The sequence below is a fragment of the Grus americana genome, chromosome 6 (genome assembly GCF_028858705.1).
Source record: "Grus americana isolate bGruAme1 chromosome 6, bGruAme1.mat, whole genome shotgun sequence".
Classification (NCBI taxonomy): domain Eukaryota; kingdom Metazoa; phylum Chordata; class Aves; order Gruiformes; family Gruidae; genus Grus; species Grus americana.
In genome coordinates, this window is record NC_072857.1 from 27,150,742 (window position 1) to 27,173,839 (window position 23,098).

Below are 23,098 nucleotides of genomic sequence, written 5' to 3' on the forward strand. Positions count from 1 at the left end.
CATATAGCCAAATCCTACGACAGATGACTGCTCAATGACTACTACTTAAGTCAGACTTGCCAACTAATTTAATCACAGCAATTATCCACTCATTATTCTAGTTAGACTGCTTGACCTTATTTGGCTGATCCAAAAACTGATTACAATTCCTGGGATTATCAAGTCTGCTGCAGTCCATGCTCCCTCCCCCATTCCAGAGGGACCAGACTACCTAAACATAGGCTCATATTCTCGGAAAAGCCAAGGTCTTAAGGTAAGATGTCAGAATTTATAGACATGACTAATTCGCTAAACCCCTACTGACCTCGTATTAGGTGCCAAGCCTCGTGGTGCCATTGAACACAGACAAGGGATTGCCATAATGCTGACATTCAGGAAGTGACCCTGAATTTTGTGCCATTGATCCTTGCTACCTAAATATAACAGAGTAATTCTATATTACTCCAGCTTAACAAGCCACAGTTCATTTTTAAATAATCATAAAAGGAAAAACTCACCCTTTTTTTTAATTTTCTCCTTCTTCTTTCTAAAAGGGTAGAAACACATAGGTAAAATAATTTAAAGTCACTTCAGTACATTTAAACATTTTTAGAAAAAAGTAAGATCTCAGTGGAAGAACGGATTAACGGAACTGAACAAACCAGTAATACTGAGCGGAAAACTGCTTTGTAACAAAATTCTCTATAGTCTATAGGGAAGATTTTACAAAGTCTACAAGTTTGCAGTTGTCAAAATAAATCTTTTTTAAGATTGTTTTACCTGATGATCAAATTTGAATAAATTTAAGAATTTGTACAATTTTATCTTCAAAGACACATATTTTTTAGCTTTGGAATTGTTTGACACAGTTTTACTTACCTGTCATTCTCATGAGACTCTTCCTGTGGAATTTGTAGAGGTAGAAATGATAATTCACATTCCTCTGGCCTAGAAAAGTATTGATGTTTATTATAATGTAAACCAATATTCTGACTGCTAGACAAACTTTTATCCAAGTTAAGATGATTTAAAGAAAACGCTGAATAAACAGAATTTATCTCCTCTTTAACTTCTAAGAGGGATATACATCACATCTGAGTTAAATCTGTCTGCAATTAAGAAGTTAAGATAGCTAAATCACTGGTGTCTATATTTTTACTACATTAATTATTGGATTTTCTTCAAGAAAGTAAGAAATACTAGAAAAATATAACAGTTCATGGCATACTTGAGATCTGCCAGTGTTTTGATAAAAGCAAAATCCTTCCGCTGATTGGAGGGCATCCAACGGTGTTTTTCAGCCAAAGCTAGAGTCCTTGCACCAAAACCAAACATAGCTGAAAACCCAAACCGCAAAAGCTTGCTGGGGGTACTGAAAGTACAGACATCTACTGGTTGAATATGTCCTAAAATTTCAAAGATAAAGATCAGAAATTACAAATAACATCTGTATTTCAAATTAAATTCAACTTACCATTTCCTTTCCACCCAATTTAACTGAGAGAAAAAACTCCAGACTCTTCTCTCTTTTGGAAGTCAAGTTTTATTGATTGAAACTGAAATTAATCTAGATATAATTAAGACTCTATTAAAGCAGTAATTTCAGAGAGGAACATCTAGATGCTTCAAAATATTAAAAATGTTAGGGCAAAAATTCAGCAATTCTATCAGGCCGCATAGGGTGTGACTCCTAATTCTATTCAAATTTTCAAAACTCAGCATCAAAGAAAATGCAATATTGCTACATAAATATTTCCAACCACTCCACCAAATGTTTGTAATGAATGAACACTGTACTGGAGGAGTTACAGGAACTCTTAAATATAGGTTTTAAATATATTTATGTTTACAGTTATAGAATTTAGACATCTAATTCTGTTCCAGGAGGGGTATATACATTTTTTAATGTAATAGAACCTCGGTGGTTTTCATTAGATTGAGTATCTCTGATTTAAAAATACAGTTTTAGATTTTGCATGTAAAGGCTTGTATAGTAATATCTACGAAACGGAGCAAAGTCTCTTCCACTACTGACTGCAATCTAGAAAAGATACTCAAAGTGGAACTATCTTCCCCGTTATTCTCTTTTTTATTTAATAAAAAGCATCCTAAAGAAAAATTGCTTTGACAGGGATATTAACATTGCCCAACTAAGTATTTGTTGTTTCCTAAGACTTGAAAATAAGGTTTGCATTGGCAACGTAGTTTTTTCCTTTAGCATAACTACATTTTCACATTCAAAAACCTAGTGTGCAGACTGAATGGCAAGTGATACAGTTTTTCCTACTAATAAAGCTTTCTTAAAGAAACTGTTAGTGTCTAAAAGACACGTACAGAGAGATAAAGACATGAATGATACTTTCTCAGAAAAATGACAATACTTCCCTGAAAAGTCTAATTCTAACCACTTTGTCAAGCTGACGGTATTGTATATTTTCCTATTGTCTTCAGCAGGTACATTAAATTAAAATAATCAAGTGATTAATGCAACCAATCATTGCATAACACCACACACAGAGTAACACTGTTCACACAATCGAGTCTGGGAAAGGTTACTTTTTGCTTTAACAGAACATCAGTAATAGGGCATGAATGCCAAAATCAGGCATTATTCCATGGCAGAATTTAGGTACCAGAAGATGAGGTCCGCAACCTTTGCTACTAAACTATACTCAAAGAATCATAACCTTTCCAGTACGTTATAAATGAGGATAGAATCATTTGGGTTTTAAAGTCTCACAATATAGTTTACAGTGATATAGCATAATGCCGTATCTTTATTAAACAACTGGTTATGGCAAACTTCTAAACGTTGCTTCATTATTTAAAACCTGAAAACATCTGTAAAAACATTTACCCATTATAATGTGCAATGCTGCAGTCACTGCATGCTTAATACCATAGAGAGTGTGGGCCAAGATATTAGTAGTACCTGTAAAAGTGAACACAAACTATTGTAAAAATAAGACAGATACAGAATAACAAGAAAAAAAATAATCCACAACTTTTATTTGAATGAAGAAACTGAGACATTTACTGCATTTTCAAAAAGAGAATGCCCCTCTCCCCAATTACTTAGTCTTGGTAACAGCTGGTAACAGCAGAAATGCTGAATAGTACAAATTAAAACCATTAAAACTTCTAGACATTCTATAAAATCCTCTCTGCAAATTCATTCATAAGTGTCATAAAAACCAAGGAGGGGGGGAAGGGGAAGCTTTGCAAAATTTGCCTGGTTCGGGGTTTTTTTTAACCCATCTCCCTAAAGATCACTACTTCTATACCTAAGTGCTGCACTGAAGAACTGTACAAGAAGGCAGATTATCTAATAAGATATATTTGGGAAATATTTTTAAGGTAGAAAAAAATAATACAATACCCAGCCAGTGTAAACCTATTGTACTACTAGCCACTGGATAGAAGAGATTCATTTATTTTGAGACAAGGTGAAGAGCAGTAAATCAGGTGGTAAACAGAAAAAAAAAAGTCAAAAAGTCAAGAACTAGCAATGTCAAGATGGAGTTGGACAAGAGAGTGGAAAACTAGCTATCAGTTTGTAAGAGAAAGCAGCATGGTTCTGGAGACCCATGTTTGGTGGCGATTCATACATCAAGTCACTTTACCTGCGTAAGAAACGTGGATATACATGTAAATTTTGCCCTTTTGCTTTAATGTATACACATTCTGTATCTGTGTATCAGTTGACTTTTAAACGGCAATTTATTTTAAAAATCCTGAACAGTTGTGTCTTTCCTAAATGGGTACAGGTTTAATAGAATTTCAGGTTGCTTTTTCTCATTGATCCCATTCCTGGCATTTCTTAGCCAAGCAGTAGGGCCATGGGATTCACTTCTGCACATATAAAGAACCAGAGTCTGCCACCAAGCAAGCAGAATATTCACCTTCTTCATATCACTGATTAAGGGATGAATAATTCAACAACAGATTAATTAAAATAACAAAAATTACAAAAGAACAATTTGGAACCTAATATTCCATAAAGGAATAAGTTCAGTTAGATCTTCAAATCATTTTCTTGTTGCTTAAATTATTTAATATGTTGCAGCAGCAATAGACAATTCTGGATGCTAAATTTGCCTTAAGTTTTATGGAAGCATTTAAACTTGTCTTTCTGAAGTGAGGGAGAGAAGAGAAGAAAGGGAACGACTATCACATTTCAAACAAAAGGCACTCAATATTTAAATAAGCACTTTAAAAGCATCATGTACCAGACTGAAAAATTATGCTCATCCCAAAACTCTGCAATCTTTGATGTCACATTAGTGGTATTAAAACAACGACTAAATTTGGAAAGACTGATGTACATACTTACAAAGCTCTAAGGGCATCTTTTCATTCTTATTCAGGAGTATATGCTTCAATTTTTTTCCAATAATTTATCAGAATAAGAATTTGTAAAATAACTGCAAGTTTTATCTCAGTATCACACAGAGCACCTGTTATGTCCTTACAGCACCTTAGTCTCTGGCAGTAATTCAAAATACTCAGAACCTCGTGGAAAGCCTTCATAACATCAGAGAAAGGAGCTCTGAGTAAGGCCCCCAGGGTTCCTACTACATGAAAGACGTGAGGTGCATCTATTAAAAGAACTAATACAAAACATTCTTTTAAGTTTACATCTCCAGTGGTGGAAATCAGGTTATGTACAGTTTTATTCTTTAAACAATTTTAAAAAAAAAGTAATTTCATTCACATGTCTAAGAATTTTACAGGTGACTATAAATGTCTTTCTCCTTTTCCTAAAAAAAGTTATGTTTAAATAAATGCAGCGAATTGGGATTATGAAGTACTTTGAAAGAATAAACTGACAATTTCAAAAGCTAAACGCAAGTCTTTGCTTTTTTCTCCCAAAAGAAAGTCTCTCTAGATATACTAACAGGAAGTCCAGTTTATTAAGAATATTACAATTTCAATCATTTATATTCAATAACTTATATCCAACAACTTACTAAAAGTAATTTGAACTTTCCTTTCTGTACAATATGCATAAAAAAAGAAAGGGCAAAAATGTGGCTCTAGATACCATTTACTATGCAAAATAGTGAGGTTTTCAATTCAGTGAACATAAAATACAGTTCTATAAGGAAAGTTCAGTGACAAAAAATTAGGTTTGACCTAAAAAAGCAATTCTTCACAGAATAATACAATTATATGCCCAATACCATTTCATGTTTGAATGACTTATGACCTCTAGATTCAACTAATTCTGCTTAGCCAGTGAAGCTAGCTAGAGAAGTAGCTCAAAAATACTCGAATATTTCCTTCAAATAATTTTTTTCAACTCTCATCAAATTTTATGGGAACCTCTCCAAAACAAAGGAAATCACACACACAAAGAGCAGATCATTACACATCATGCAAATTGTGTTTATTTCCCGTAACCTGACAACCGGGAAGTTGTTATTCTGAAAAAAATATTTTTCTTTGTCACTGAAGATCAAGCTAATAAAAGAGCAGAAAGTGGAATATACTTCTGAAGATCAGGCTTGGTATGTCTTAAAACAGGGATTCCTCATTTAAGTAATACAGATGTAATACAGATGGCAGCAAGACAACAATTGACCACAGTTGAAGTCAATACCAATCTTCATACTGACTTTAATGAGAGTTAAATCTCATTCTTACTAACAGGATAGGCACAAGTAATTGCATCCTTCTCTTAAATCTGCGGAGCTCATTAACATTTGCAGCAGTAAACAAGGCAAAACTCCACTCTTTCATGACTCCTGGGAAAATAAAACAAGTCCTGCCTGTGTTCAAAACCGTAAGTAATGCATCCACCCTTCCACAAGTGGAAGATCTAGAACATGCACAGTTTTACAGTAGCAAGTACCACTACCTTCTCTAAAAAACTCTTAATATATGCGTAACAGCATTTTGATGCCAGTAATGACTGAATGTGTCATTACCTGGGTCCTATACAAGGAGGATGCCACACACACATACACAAAAATCTTATAAACAGAAGCAAACAATGAAAGTTATCATAAAAAAAAATATAAGCTTTGCTGATTTAATTGTTTATTCAATAATAGTGAGTTTAATGCCACTATTCATCTTCCTAAGTAATTTAAACCTTTTTTCTCCCTTATGTAAGCTCAGAATATTATTTACCGATAACAAGATGGTTCCCCTGAACACTATCATATTAGTTTAGAGACTAATAATATTCTTTGATGCTCATGAATGGGCTTGCAGCCCTCACAGATTTCTAACAGTCACATTTTTAGATCTCACTCCAACTACTCAATTTACTGTAAAAAGGTTTCCTCCATACAACTCCAGCATCTCTGTCACCAGCATTTTTTAAACAGAAACAAACAAGATTTTATTATTAAAAAATTATAATTCTGTTCAAAGTATAAGCCCATTTTCCTGACATTACAAACAACTTCCTACAACCTCTTTCCTATGAAACTTGCAAAAGCATCACAGTAAGGACAAAGTATCTGCCGGTCATGTAAAACATGACTGATGAAGGTACCAAACAGAAATTGTAGAGAAAAAAATTGTCCTTGGAAGTGCAAGCACTTCTGCAGTACAATTAACTTAATTAACCAGACAACATGAATATTCATAAGGCTGTTAATGTCTCCCCCATCCAAACAGATAAATGTGATGTAATGACTTCCTAGTCAAGCATAGCTAAAATTCTGATGAAAACTGCACCAAAATTTTGGTTCTTTGCCTGAAATATCACACAAATTAACAGCTCCTCAGTAATATTTCATTTTCTGAATTAACTGGAAATCATGAATTTATTTAAACGAACCATTAAGGACCAAAAGGTTCACAGTCATCAGATATAGATTGTCTCTTGTTCTGTAACAACTGGATAGCTTTTTTTAATGTCCTTCCAGTTCCCCCTCCCCTTTCTCCCATTCCCCCCTCCGTACAGTTTCTTAGCAGTAGTTCCCATAGCAACAAACACTCCTGCTAATGGCCAGCAGTACAACTGCAGGCTTCCCCACATCTCATCCATTTGATTGGGACCAGAACAAGGCAGCTCAGCAGAGTATTTTAGTAAAAACACACTCCCCTCTAGACCTTTCTCTTCAGGAGGTAAACTGTTTCAAGAGCAGCTCCTTCCCATCAAGTTGGCTGAAACTTCAAAATGCTGTCTTAACTACTAACAATAGAGGCTAAACCCAGATTTTAAGCTGCTCAAATAATGCTGTCCCGTAATACAGTTTCTATTCTTACTCAGCTGGAGAATCCTAATAATTTGGTTCAATGGATTTCTGGTGGGGGGAAAAATTAATTGGCCATTGAGTTCCATCTTCTTCATGTACATAAGTATGTATCATACTTATCTGGTTCCTAACTGACTACTTTTTGAAATATCAATAATATCGAAATAAAATAAGCTGTAGATTATTTTAAAGAATGCATTAAGGAGTTTCTCACACTATGACTCTATACATTGTTCCCACCCTCTTTTAACAAAGTCTATGGGACTCTGCGTAACAAGCCATACAGCATTCTTTTGGGTTTACAAATCTTTTTTGATCATGACTTATTTGTCTCAACCTGAAAAGAGTAAGCACTAATGATGAGGCATAGTGACCTAAGCATGCCCAAACAGCATGGAGTCAAGTGCTGGAGAGATTCCATGTTAACATCATCAAAATATTCACAGCAACTGAATTGATAAGTGATGGCCCAACTGCTGTACTAAAACTCATTTGCTTCATGTGTTTGAGATATTACTGTATCTTTTGCCAATACCAAGTTTTGCCAAGTTTTTTTTTTAACTTGAAAAAAGCTAGTGTAATCTTGCGTTTTTACAAGCAACTAGTCCCTGTCTTAATGCTGCTTTTAGAAGTGTAAAGCAAGTCAGAGCACTTAAAACCTGCTTCCTGAGTTCTGAAGAGACTTGTTCCTTTTTTTGTAGAAAATTGAAAACAACGATTTGCTGTTCACCTGGCTGCAGGCATTTCTTCCTTACTAGTTAAAAACATCTGAGAAATTACATCAAGTAGTCACATCAACATCCACACCAGAGGGTGGTGTCCGTACAAAAATATCCATCCTCTTTTAAAGAGAAGTGGTTTATATACCTGTCCAGAATCAACCCTGCCTGTGCTAATTCTAGCTAAGCCTCCCTGCCTGACCCAAGTTATACTCTGAGAAGGGCAAATACAAAAACTGGGAGGAGAAGGGACACACACCCCCCGCCAAAACAACCACCACCACACAAAAAAACCCACACCACAAGACATTAAGTACAAGTTAATAAAGGAGCAGGAGGATTTTTTCAAGAGAGATGCACACATTTTCAGGTCTGTAGAAGTAAAGGAGAGAGAAAGCAGTTTTGTGTGCACAGTTGTGTTTGGGTTTTTGTTTTGTTGGTTTGTTGGTTTGGTTTTTTTTTTAATATAATCTACAAAATGTATTCCTGGGACACCATTTAAAAATAGACCCAAAGCATGAATCCAACTGAGAATCCTGCCAAGAAAACTGGAGAGAAGCGAAACAGCATGGCTTATATTAAGGGAATTGTAGAGAACAAAGTTTTCATTTGTTATCATTTCTGGCAGCAAATAAGGGCAAAACTTGATCTTTGCATGGATCAGCTGAAAATTATTTCAGTTTTCTTCTTCCTGAGCTTCTTCCTTTAGGCAAAGAGCTCATCTGTTCCATTACTATAAATTATCATAATGATTTAAAATCTAGTCATTTGTAATCAATCTAAATCATTAATTTAGGACATTTATTCAATAGCTCCCTTAAGTAACTGAAGCTTTAGCACCAAGAACTGCCTTTTGTAGCCAAAACTGTAAAACATGCCAGAGGGACTTAAAACAGATGACTTACAAAATATAACAGTACCTTTCAGACTCACCTGCTGGTATTACTCCAAGAGGAACCGGTGCTCTGACAGGCATTGGTATATAGTCTGTGTCTTTTCCAGCATCTATCTGGGCTTTCAGTAGTAGACCATGAGCAACCTCACTGACAGATCCATCCCCACCGACACAAACTACCCTATTACAAAACAAAAATGCTAAACAGTTCAAAATAAATTCTTCCATAGCTGAGCAAACAAGTGAAAGGCAGCTATCACACACCATCTACGTAATGGTATTTCAAATAGCTAAAACCCATTCCTTAGAACAAGCTAGAGCTTCACTGTCAGATCAGTGACTGTTAACTAACAGAATATAAGCATCTTTATTCCTGCTTTCTCATATCTGAGTAGGAGTTAATATATTTAACAACTTACAAATTATTTCTTACCTTATCACATGTTATGCACGTGAACTGATCAGATGGAAGACTTGCATATGCTCAAGTGCCTCAGTGGAAAACTTCTTTAAATCTCTCAGTATCGACCCACACAAGCATTCCAATGCTTTTTAATTGCCTTTATCATAACAACTCACCAAATATTACAATAAAATTAAAAATACTTGAATTCAGCTAATTCCACACACTATGCAGGCAGTTGAGGGATTTAGGAAGGTATAAAACCCTAGTGCCAGCAATCCTTTGCATGAAGGTACTTAATCACTCCTTCTGGAGCATGTAATTAAACTCCCACCTGCTGTGGCTATAGAGAGGAATGCATTTGTCTGTAAAAGCTCTGTTACAGCAAACGTCAGCTGGTGGGTTTTTTTCTGGTTTTGTTTATTTAAGTAACTATTAAGGTGATTCTCCAAATTAGTAATGTTTGAAAGTTACATGTATTTAAGATAAACACATTTTAATGATAAAAACAGTAATAGTACACTCCAAGCATTTGCAATATAAATGTCAGATTTACTTTAGGAAACACTTACTTAAAATATCTTTTTTTTAATCTATCTGTATGAACGCAGTTGCAAAACTATGTCCAATAATTCAACCAGATAAAACTGGTAAGGTCTTTATAAGAAAATAATTATGTTATTAAATGTTTAAATTAAATTATCTCAGCTCCTTTAACATTTTTCTTCAGTTCCTATTATTATTTCCTAGCTATTTTTTAATTTCTAACTTTTTAGGAATGTTTCCTCTATCTAGTTAAACACTGCCCACATCAAACAAAAAAACCAAAGAAGAGTATATAGCAAAAGTTCAGAGCACATTTTCTTCCTGCTTGCAATTAGGAGTCATCTCCTGTCTTTTGTCTTGGTTTTGGTCTAGATTGGATTATTCCTAGGCTTAAAAGTTTCTGCCACAGCAGCAAAACCAGTTAAACTTTGCAGTCCGAGAAACTGTACACCTGGAAGGACTTATGTGGATTGTCTTCTGGCTATTAACACTTTTGAAAACAGATATATTTTCTTCTGATTTTGTGTTTGTTGTTATTGGAAATAGATGAAGAGTCCAAGGAGTAACATATTTTTATTAATTTAGCATTAATCATCAAGAGTTGCCTTTTGGGCTGGAAATAAAGATATCTTCAGGGACCACGGATTCCAAAGCTAATCAGTGACAACCTGCTACGCATAAGGAGTAGAAAGTCTTGAGCAAACAGATTTGACTAAGACCTTGAAGAAGGCTTCTTAGAGGAAGAAACATCTGTCTAACCATCAGACACAAGTTTCTTAACCAACTGTTCACTAAAGTCTGACTTACTGGGGCTACTCTAAACAATATCCATAATACTGTAGGCTCCTGATTAGGGAGCAAGTATATTGTGTATTTCTGTCATTGTACAAACAAGAAAATGCAGCTGAGATAGCAGCATCACAGCTGCACTCTCTCTGTTTGTCACCAAGGCTTGGCCCCAAGGCAGGGAAAAAAAGCACACTGCCAACTGGGATAAGTACCTAAATTCCAGTGCAGCAGACTAATACATGCAGGCATGGCCTAACCTAACTCACCTCCAGGTGCTTTGAAGCTCAGGCAAGGCAGATCAGGACTACACGAACTCTGCCATGCAGAAGTAGCACAAAAGTTACCTTAGCTCTTGCCACCACATACAGTGCCTTCCACATCTAAAAGGAGGTACAGAAGTGCTATTGTATTTCATAAATTGAACTGACAGGCTATTTAAGAAGTTATAAAACTTATTATTCAAACACTTTGGAAATTTCATTTTTGCTCATAACCTCTGATAATAAAAGCTACTTAATTTCCACATGAGTGTAGCAGGTTCACCCTGGTTGGACACCAGGTGCCCACCAAAGCCACTCTATCACTCTCCTCCTTAACTGGACAGGGGACAAAAAATGTAACAAAAGGCTCATGGGTTGAGATAAGGACAGGGAGAGATCATTCACCAATTACTGTCATAGGCAAAACCAGACTCAACTTGGGGAAAATTAATTTAATTTATTGCCAATCAAATCCGAGTAGGATAATGAGAAAATAAATACTAAATCTTAAAAACACCTTCCCCCCCAACCCCTGCCTTCTTCCCAGGCTTAACTTTGCTCCCAAATTCTCTACTCGCCCCTCAGTGAGGGAGACAGGGAATGGGGGTCACACATGTTGTCTCTGCTGCTCCTTCCTCTTCAGAGGAGGACTCCTCACACTTTTCACCTGCTCCAGCGTGGGGTCCCTCCTATGGGAAACAGTTTTCCACAAACTCCTCCAACGTGAGTCCTTCCCACGGGCTACAGTTCTTCACAAACTACTCCAGTGTGGGTGTCTTCCATGGGGTGCGGTCCTTCAGGAACAGATTGCTCCAGCGTGGACTCCTCTCTCCATGGGTCCACAGGTCCTGCCAGGAGCCTGCTCTAGCATGGGCTTCTCACGGGGTCACAGCCTCCTTTGGTCATCCACCTGCTCCAGCATGGAGTCCTCCATGGGCTGCAGGTGGATATCTGCTCCACCATTAACCTCCATGGGCTGCAGGGGAATCTCTGCTCTGGTACCCTGGTGTCTGCAGGGTTGTTCCTCACACATATTCTTACTCCTCTCTCTAGCTGCAATTGCTCTTGGTGGTGGGGTTTTTTTCCCCTTCTTAAATACATTATCCCAGAGGCGCTACCACCATTGCTGATGGGCTCAGCCTTGGCCAGTGGTGGGTCCATCTTGGAGCCAGCTGGCATTGGCTCTGTCGGACATTGGGGAAGCTTCTAGCAGCTTCTCACAGAAGCCACCCCTGTAGCCCTCCCAATACAAGAAAACACCCCAACACTTAAACAGCTAACTTAGAAAGGACAGGGATCTTTTCACCTCAAAAATCCTAGCATCATGCTGACTTAAGGGTTATTTTCTTCCAGTTCTTCTGTTCCTATTTCCCCTTAGTTCTGGCTACTGGAGAGAAGTCTTACAGGAGAAGTACTCCAGTGACTCTACCCAATGATCAAAGATGAAACAACTTGAATATGACTCAGAGTAGAAAGGGTTTATGCAAGATGATACAACCCAGGCTTTTTCTTCTCTGTCTTCATATCTGCTTCCCAGGACAAACTGGTTCCCCAGCTAGCATCCCAAAAGGCCTTTCTTAATTGGAAAGAAGTTATCCTCAGAATCTGGAATACATACATACGTTTTCAGATATATTCTCTCACCTAACTCTGTGAGTTTCTAGCACTAATAGAAATTGATTAGACTATAAAACACTATTTAAGCCTTCTTGTATGGCTCGCTGCATATTCCAATAGAGTTGTAAGAATGCTATAAGACTTCCACAGTATGCAAAACTATTCTTATATGTCATTGAATCTTATTATTGAATGATTAATGTAAAAATACAATGCCTTTAAAAATGATTGAACAAGCATTTTCACTCTTGACTTCAAGTAAGTTTGAATGATTTTTTTTTAATGGAAAAAACATTCACGTTACTTTTAGATAAAATGTTCTCCTTAAGAACCGTTTGAATGGATAGAGTGAAATATAAGGCACTTTTGTCATTTTTGCAAATACAGAGACTGAAGCTTTCATGAAGCATATTTAAGAAAGCTTTATGTTTATTTACCATTATTTATTAATCTAAAATACATACCTATTGTCAATAAGTTAAAAAAACTAAGCATCTAATGAAAACTGATTTTCTCAGGCTTAATGTATCTGTGAAACAGAATAACTCATGAAATACCTACTAGCATAGCATTGGATGGAATAGAAATAAAAACGAACATGATAAAGTTTAATGACATTCATTCTCACTAACCAACTTACCCATCAAATGCCTGGAGTTCACATTCTTTAAGTACCAAGAGAGCATGTCCTTCATATTCAGTTACTGTGGAAAATAATATTATTTAATGATCAGAATATTAGATAATTTAAAAGTTGTTTGGGTTTTTTTTATTTTTTGCCCTTCTAACATGATGGATACACAGTAATTCAGTTCAGATTATTTTTTTTAATCATTAAATACATTAAAAGTATGAGAAGATATGTTTCACAGTTACACTAACTAAAAGGCAAGACACATTAAAACTCAGCTGCCAGACAAATGGCTATTTAGTGTATTTAAATTCAGAGAATTAGAGAAGACGTTTGTTGCATCAAAATGCAAGTTTTAGCATTGACACAGTTGGTAAACTTCAGGAAAATGTAAGCATATCCTCAGTAAAGATTGAATTGTTTCAGTATCAATCAAATTTAATTGCTTTTGTGTTAGGATATGCAAATTGCTAACTCAAAATTATGAGGAGTTAACCACAGAAGTATGAAATCAAGCCAAATACCAGTGACAACAGAATATAACACACAGAGGAAGGTGGCACAAGTATACACCAGAGTTCATAGCCTCTGGAGGAAATGAATCTGTCACTCTACATTGATGTCTCTGTGTGTGCTGATACCCTATATAGTACTGTAAATGCCAGTGAAGACAGGATAAACTGGCATACTACAGATGGCACAAAGCATCATAACTACATTTAGCATTTTCTAGGCCAGCCTTGCCAGAAGAGACAGCCCAGCTGCAGCCACCCATCAAAGATTTTTGCTGACTGACATGACACTTGCAGATGGATTTTTTGTGTAAGAATGTGCATCATTATATGCAAAATTACATTAATCTTTCATGCTTGTCTGTCCCTGGTGCTAGCATAGTTCAAGGCTTTTCTCCAGTGTTTCTAAACACTGTTAAAATTATTAGTCGTGGTGTCTAAAACAATCATTCCGTATCTGTACCTGTTATCATAGTATTTCTACAGACTATTCAAATGCTGCTTGCAAGAACTGAAAATACCTCTTTCTCCCCCATACATACACACACATACAAGAATGTGTGTATATATACTGAGTATATATAACTTTAAAAAAAAATAAACCTATTAAAAATAAAAGTGATATATTTTCTACACTTCATATTAAACAATTGTATATCAGCATATATCTTCAAAATCTCCCAACCAGTATTAGCAAAGTTCTAGTGCTTGGTGTTCCGGAAATTCTTAATTAAATACTAGAGTTATTTTGATGATACCAAAGGCAGAGAATTATAATTTTGCTACAGAAATACCTATCACTGAAATAGCTTTCAGGAATTATTTACAGAATTTACTTTCATGCAGGACCTCTTCTAGAAGATGAAAGCACAATATTTAAGCTATTGTACTCAGTTTTGCTTTTACTGACGGGAACTATCCTTTTATCATTATCTGTAGATTGTGAAAAAAGTGACCAATAAAACTGTGCATTGTGAAAAAATGCAGAAAGGTTCAAATATCTTACCATTGCTTAACTATGAAAATCTTCCCATGAAAACATACAGTTGGTTACCTGGTTACATGCCTTTTTAAACGAACATGACATCATTTATAAAGTTATGAGTACAGTCTAATTAAAATGGTATGGTAAATAAGATTTTGTTTTGTAAAAGAAACATGCTCAGTGGTTTCCTAATGTAATGTATGCAAGTTATGTTTATTATTACAAAATTAATTCACTCAAAGAACAAAGACATGAAAATAAAGAGGACTCATATCTACAGAGAAATCAATAAAGGCAGTAAAAGTGACTAGTGTTAGCCAGATTGCTGAGGGTTCCATCCTCTTTGCATCTAATATCTTAAGTTTGGAAATTATATAGGAGGACCACTGCAAAGCTTAACATTTGGTATAATTCCAAGAAATTTAAAATTTGATAAGAGAATGTCAGAGGTACACAGCATCTCTTTTGAAACACTGTGAAAAAAAAGGTAATAAAAAAAATGAAGTCTCCAGTAAAAACTTCATGGGAACATATAGAAAATTGATCAAGCAGGAAAAAAATTGAAAAAATCCAACACAGAAATAAAAAGACCACATCTAAAATGTTTTCTGTAGGTTTGACAGCCTTTGGAGGGACATGAAAAATTCTGATAGCTGGAGAAAAGCTAGGTGTTTGAATATTTAGTCCTATTCCAATTCGGGGGGGGGGGGGGGGGGGCAACCAAACAAACCAACCAACCAAAAAACCCACACACCAAATTTTGGTAAGAGGAAGAAAGAAGTATTTTCACAGTTTGAGAAAGATTCAAATTACATACTTGGTAAAAATATTATCACAAAAATATAATTTAATTTTTTTCAACCATTTCTAATGCATAATTGTAGTTTTCCTTTTTCAAAGCCATTTTGTGCCCAACTTGCAAATTCCAGTACACATTTTCAAGTAATAGCATTCTGAAAGAAGGGCACTGACAGTGTAACTCATTTGAACAGTCACACATATTCCAATACACTATCTCACACAGCCAACAAGAAACTAAGGGTTCAACCCCTACATATAGAAAAAGCAACATATAATTAGTTCAACACTTCAAAACGTGGGACACTTCCATATGACACGTATAAACGCTGGCACTTGTGTCACAGACTAATGTCAATAGGATTAAAACTGCTAATGATAACAGCAGATTAACTGGTGTTCACACTGGCTGAAAATATATTAATGTTATTTACCGTATAGTAAGTTTAAACCACTGTTATTTGTCCAATTCTCACTCACTCTCTTTTCATTTGTGATTCTGCCCTAAAAATGGGGGTGTGGGGAAGACTGTTGGCTTCGCCTAAACATGCAGCCTGTAACTGTGCATAAATGGAAGCAGCAGAATCAAAACTAGGAAGAGGAGACAAACTAGGAGTTTGGTGGGGTTACTTTATTTATTTTTCTTTAGTGTGTGTAAGATTTTGCAAGATACTAATATATTTCTAAAATACTAGTTCCAATTATCACTATTCCCCAGTATTTGTAGGTATCCTAAATGCGGAATGAGCTTTTGTTGAACTGGATTTTTAGAAGAGTCACTGTTCTTCTAACAGACATATCCCAGCTGCAGCACTCAAGATTGCCGAACTCTTAAAACACTGTATAAAGACCAGGTTTTAAGTATTGCTTAGCCTAAGCTGCAGTTAAAGCACTGTTTCAGTTTAAATTTTCTAATTCCCACTTTCTACTGCACTGAGCGCTTCAGAGATTTGTTTATTCCATGTAACAAAAATAACCCAAAAGCCCAACAAAACACAATCCCCTCTTTAAGATCTTTGGTGAATTTCACTAAAATACATCTGTAGTGTGCAAAGTAATGGGGGGGGGGGGGGGGAGAAAAATAAAAACCAACCAAATTTAAAGATAATTGGAGAAAGTAAATGCTATTTCTGAATTCACTTATTTACATACATGCCTTTTGACTGTATATCCTTAAGTAGGAGAAAATACCTCCATTCCAAACTTCTGAATTAAAAAAAAGTTTATTCCAACAGAAGTTACAGTGAAGAATAAGATCTGGCAAGCTTGACCATGCAGGAAACAACAGCCAGCTACCAACATACAAGACTGGATAAGGAGAGCTCCGTCTTTCAGCCCTCCACTGTCAAAGTTTGTTGGGTTGTCGGTTTTTTTAGTAACCTGCAAGTGTTTTATTGTGTATGTGCTGAAAGTCACTTCAGAGATTCAAATTTGCTTTAAGATTTTTGTGTGCAATTAATTATAACCTTTAAATATGTGTACACAAAAAGACTAAAAGTAAACTATCTTCAGTGTAAAAATTGTACGAAAGCCTTCAACTTTTATTACCTAACACACCTTTGTACATCACTGTGTATGTAAATAATGGCCATGTTTCAAAAAAGCAGTAGCAGTGAGATGCGCACTCCAACCTCACAAAATCCAAACCAATTATGGGAGGAAAAAAGCCTGTTCAAATGACTTGAAATGAGGCATTTAGTTTTATTAGAAGATGGTACCAGTAGACAGAACTTTCACTCAGCACCCACTACCACCTCTTCTTTTTTTTTTTTTTAATGCATAGTTCTTAATTACTTAGATCTCTTACTAGCATTTAAAACTGTAATGCAATTTTCTCATTTTGCCTGTAGGAGGAGTGTTAGGCAGCTAATAAGCACAATAGTATTTGGATATTGCCAAAATAACCTTATTTTAGGGATAAGCCATTAAACACTTATCTGGCTAAAACCAGAAGTTTATTTTCAAACTTTAAAAGAAAAATAATAAAATAAAAAAAACTTTTAAACTGTTTTTTTCAATTAGGAAAAATGTTTTTTAAACCACTAGAAATTATATTCATAGCTTATATTAAATTCTATGAATTAATATTAAAAACTATTGATACAGATTTGACTTATTAGTTCAGCTTTAGGATTCTATGTGACATTACATAGCTAAAAATGTAATCTTACACAGACTAATGATAATGCTGCCTTTAGCAAAGTAGTAAGGAATAAAATTTTTAAAAGGTAATTTTGTTTAAATAGTTGCTTAAAGTAAAGGAATAACTAACTTAACAATAAGACGGTCATCTCTAAGGTTTGCATGACCAAAAAAACCCTTTTTTAAAAAAAATTGTGACCAAACAAGGCTAAGTTCAACTTCTAAGACGACAGCATTTTTATTAACCTGTTTACACTATCATCTATGCCGTGCAGGTGAAAAATATGTCTGTGAATCAAAAATTATATAAAGCTGCTGAAATTGCTTTATCACTTAAGGGAAGTTAGGAAATTATCACTACAGAATTTTAACACAGACAATGTTTTTCTCACTTATCCTCATGTGTCTTTAATCTTCATCTGATTTTACTTTAAATTGTAGCCCAAGTAATTTGAAAATACATAGACATGGGTAATAAAATTAGCAAGATAAATCTCATATACAAGTACTTCTTATGTTATTATATCCTTACGCCTAAATCAGATCTGCTCAGAATGATTTTTGGCCTGCCACCTGAACTAGTCATGATTTCACAAGAAGTTTAAGGGACAACTGTAGGATGAGCCCTCTGCCTTATAATTTGCTTAAGCTGGCACTGATTATTTTGCAAACCAATTACAACAGACATAGGAGAAAGACTCTTTGGTGTTAAAATGTCTTGCATCAGAGTTTACACTTCACACGGATATGAAATGCATAATCAAAAATTAGCAGTGTATTAAAGGGAATCGTAATACTATGGATAAAAATTATTCAGAATGGGAAATACTAATGTAATTTCTCTGTAAACATGGGTGGGTTTTAGGACCAAATTTGATACCACATAAGCTTTGGTCTTTTCATAGAACGGGGCAGAAGTAATGATCAGAACATTAATATTTTACTTCTTTAAGAAAATTCATTGTTTCCCTGTTCAATTTCTTATAAAAAGTCTATTAAATGAAACAACAAAAGGGCAAATTCAGGACATAAAGCAGAACTCTGGCAGAAATTGAAAATTAAATCCAAAGCTGCTATTGGGAACCCATTGTTGAGCAGAAGGCAGCATCACTACAATATTAAAGTTGTACCTTCGTGTTCTCCAGACACCAAGTCGTTCCCATGTGCCTCACGAGGACTGCCCTTGTCATTACAGAACTTAAGCACTTAGGCTTCCAGGTCATCCCTGAAACTGAGTCAGAATCCAGAAATAATGTGTCCTTTGGATAAGCCCCTCTTATGATATCAGGCCAATAGACATTCTTAGAAGAGAAGTAATATTTAAGGACATGTGTTTGTCAGAATGCAGGAACAACTCTTAGCAAGCACATACAAGACTGTCAGACATCAAATACTTGTTTCTTTTTATAGAATGCCTGCTTTTAAAAAGTAAAAAAAAAAAAAATTACTAGTATTGATAACTATAGGGGGAAAATATTCAATGAATAACAGTATTACTAAAACATTTTTGATGAAATAAAAATATATTGTATTGTATTAACTACAGTTCCAAATGCACTACTTGCAGGCAAAGCCAATCAGGATTAGCAGTAAATTCAAATTGTCTTGCATGCTTAAACACTAGTTTCACAAACAAATAAAATATGCTTTTGAAGCAACTTACCTGTGACATCAGTTTTGATGTCAGCAAGCTTAAAAAGAGGTGCAACTTTTTCATAATAAACATGAGTGGCTTCTCTTTTGTGGCTGCTTGGATTAACAAACACTTTTAAGGATTTTGGTCTATTTTGAAAGCCTAAAAAGAAAACACAAAATATTTAAGATTACACATAGCCCAGCAATTTTTAAAGCTTAAATTATTTTTTTAATATTAGAACCATTATTTTAACATGCTCAGTAAATTATAGTCTAAAAAAAAAAAGTCTCTATTTCTTCTTGGATGTGTGCTATTTATCTTAAAATTACAGTACTGATTACTTTTTTGTGTACAGCTAATCAACAGTAGAAATGAATCACACACTAACCAAAACATTGTAGGAACCAGGAAGGAGAAAAAAAAAAAAAAAAGAAATATATGTCATAACCTAGTTAAGCCCTGATACAGGAGCAAGGTAAATGTGGAGAAGGTATAAGACTGGGCAACAAAAAAAACCCCAAACATCAAAACATAGCCTTTTTGGAATTTAATATGAAACAGTCCCAGCAGGCATATGACAATAACACCCCAAAAAAATGATACTACAATCCCATATTTTGTTTTCTGAGACTGAACAGTAAAACAGTGAAAATGAAATTCCCACATCTTGAAAGAGGTCCAAATAAATAGAAAACTTGGTAATATCATTCAGAAAACTGAGTATTATTGTTAATTTTATTTTTCAAAAAGTGACATTTAGGTTTTCAAAGTAACAAAGTCTGAGCAAACATCACCATGAAATACTGCTATGCAAACAGTACCTTGTCTTGCACATTGATCCTATGAAGTAACATTATTATTTGGAATATGGCATTTTGTTGAATAGTAAATAATTTATACTAAAACAATAACATTACTTTTCAAGTTCTCTTCTCTAGAATTCCTACAATTGCCATGATTCAGTGAGGTTGGTGGCATACAATACTGCTGTTTCTTTGGTAGTTATTTAAAATATGTTATTTGAACAATTTTGTATTCAATTCATTCATTTATGACTCTAAATTTTCTTTTAGTATCAGGTTAGACTATCACTCTCTTAACCAAATGAAAGCTAGAATATCTGGCAAGTATACTGCTTTCAACATTCAGGAAAATCAGTAGTAGGCCACAACTCCAAAAGGAGCCAAAAGTGAAAGCACATTTTCCTGTCCCATGCAGAGTATTACTTCCATTTTTAAAGCCACATGTACCTTCAGAGTGTCTGAAGCTCTTCCTACTTACTCTACCTCAACAACTGAACAGGAACAATTCCTCAGAGAATATCTAACTAAATACTATTTCAGCATCAAAAGGGAAAGTATTCCTTAAAATCAAAACATAACAATTATGAAAGCCCCATAGATGATTTTTTCACTTATTTAAGCACATCAAAGAATGTGACAAAGGACTACAGACTTTTCAGTTGGTGGGAAAAAATTCTTAGATTTTTAAAGAAACTTAATTGAATTCTTGTTTCCTTTTTTAAAAACAAAAAAAAAATTGTTCATCACCTTCTTCTCAAACAGGAACTGTATATATGATTATATATATTAGAATATCATTAAAAAGTACATCAGAGTTAATACATAAATCCTAGAGGGATTTTCAAGAATCAAATGAATTCACAGGATAAAAGTGTTATAATATTCTCTTTATGACTACCTGAATCAATTTACTTTTTTAGAAAGGTAAACTATCTTATTTATAGAAATAGGTATCACAACAATCTGCACTTGAGCAAAGATATGGTACACTACTGACGCAGTTTTGTTTGTGCCAGATGATTGTCAACTGACATGAATGGGTCATCATGACAAAAATTTTTATTTATCATTCCCAGCGTGCACTGGACATGTTCTAACACACCACACAACTGAGTTTAATGAAAGAACATCCAATAGTAGTCAAAGATTAAGCTTTCACATATTTTTATAGTGAAACTTCTTTAAAAGTATTTTAAAATAATAATCGTCTTTTAATTTACTTTAACAACATCTATATGAATGAACGAATCAAATCTCATTTACTACAGTCTGCAAGTGATTTCAGTCTGTCAGCCTTTTGGTGTTCTCCTAACTGGTATTCTGTTATTGTTTTCTGTGGCTGCTCCATTTGAAATGAACCAGCAGCCTAAAGCAGGAAGGCCAACTGTTCCTCTAGTACTAACAAATGTGCTAATATGCACTAGTTTAAACTTGATCTATCAAGTGAATCAGTGAACCGTGAAGGGTGGTGGGTCAATCAGGGTGTTCTGAAAACAAAGGCTGAGAGGGCAGCAGAGACGCTATGCTCAGACATGCATCTGTGCTGCTTTCAGTTCTTAGCTTTATGAAAATGGATTCATGTTACAAAAGTTAAGAGCCTGGAATCATGTCATTATTGCACACATTTATAAATGCTTTATACAACAGTAAGAATATTAGACATGAGGAAGACTAATAATATGAGACAGATTTGTTAGTGTAACTATGGAGACGCCACTGTTAATATTAACTAACCAAAGTTAATGTTTAACATTAATGGTTTAATTAAAACTTCATGCATGAAGTTTCAGACATTCGTATCAAATCCCAGTGTGAGAGGTACTACAGAATAGTAGATAAAAATAAAATGCGCTCCATGCATTTTTTGCTACTTTATCATCTATTCATAACCATATTTACTGTCTTCTGTTAGTTTACAGCTTTTAAGTAAAACTTTTTCAAATTAACTGTTAATAAAAATAAGTCTTATGTTGCTAAAAAGAAATTTTAAAAAATGGATGAGCATTGATAATTATGCATTTTCTCTTATTCCTGGGCCTGTCTTAACCCTTTAAGAAACACTGGGTGTTTGCATGCCCAGAAGATTTTAAATTAAACAGTGAATCCCACTGATGCAGTACATCCACTGTACATGCCCGTAAGTCCAGTACAAAAAGATACGATGTATAAATGGAAATCAGAGAATAAGGTGTACAACAGGTCTGACATGAGATCAGCAGCATATTAGAATCTGTCTAAGCTGCCGTTCAGGACTTTTCAAGAGCCAGGCCAGAACCAAGGCTCCATAGGTGCATGCCCTAAGATGGCAGCAGTCGTTTTACATTAGATTAACAATTATGCGATATACAGATCAGTTTTCCTCAACACCATTGAGCAAGCTCTTCATATCTAGCTGGCATGCACATGGACAGCAGGAACGTTATGTGGAAAATAAGAACTTAAAAGTGGGAAGATGGTAGCACCTGTGTTTTGTTACTGTCACCCACACACAAAAATCCATAATAGCAGCCACTGTAACTATATTCTAAACAACTATAGTATATCTGTGTGCTCACTTATATGATAACAGGCTTCATAGACAATTATAGCCTAGTTAGACTTTGAAGTACTCTGAACTCAAATTCAAAGCAACAAGGGATACTCATTCTGAAGAGAGTAAGAATGAGCAGAAAAAACTGTGCAAGAAACATTTGTGTCAGACACAAAGAGCACAGTAAAAGGGAAACATGGGTACATGGTATTTCAGAAAAAAAATGAAATCTTCACTAGACCAAATCTCCAGATAAAACTTTAGCTTGTATCATCACTGATAAACTCGCTACTGTTGTTCCTTAATTAATGTATATGCATAAAAATCTAAAAACTTGTCAGAGTAAGGTAAACAAATAGAACTTGCATTTATTTTCAAAGGAGACACACTTTTTAGTAATATTTAGCCATTCTCACAAATGAAAGTACATGTTTACTGACAGCCATATCCAAACATATACAGACTCTACTTTGGTAAATCACCTGCTTTTCATTTGCTCTAGCCTAGAAGCAATAAAAACCTTCAAGTAAATAATGCAGCAGTTAATGAAAATTTACTTTGTGATCAGGTAGATTAGGAAAAAAAGAGATATGGACACTTAAGTTTTGACTATATTAGAAGGCTGAAATTTTAACTTTA

The 23,098-nt window shown here is 34.9% G+C and overlaps 1 protein-coding gene across 3 annotated transcripts in view; it reads right to left on the reverse strand.

The window, feature by feature from the left end:
- CERKL (ceramide kinase like) overlaps nt 1–23,098 on the reverse strand; it is a 55,659-nt gene that overhangs the window by 5,088 nt on the left and 27,473 nt on the right. For all 3 annotated transcript variants that reach the window (XM_054829903.1, XM_054829904.1, XM_054829905.1), the window contains exons 3-10: nt 19,154–19,285; nt 13,063–13,126; nt 8,846–8,988; nt 2,837–2,911; nt 1,208–1,385; nt 859–927; nt 498–526; nt 305–413 (exon numbers count right to left, since the gene is read on the reverse strand). In XM_054829903.1, coding sequence (XP_054685878.1) covers nt 305–413; nt 498–526; nt 859–927; nt 1,208–1,385; nt 2,837–2,911; nt 8,846–8,988; nt 13,063–13,126; nt 19,154–19,285 — 799 coding nt within the window. The remainder of the gene's footprint in view (nt 1–304; nt 414–497; nt 527–858; nt 928–1,207; nt 1,386–2,836; nt 2,912–8,845; nt 8,989–13,062; nt 13,127–19,153; nt 19,286–23,098) is intronic.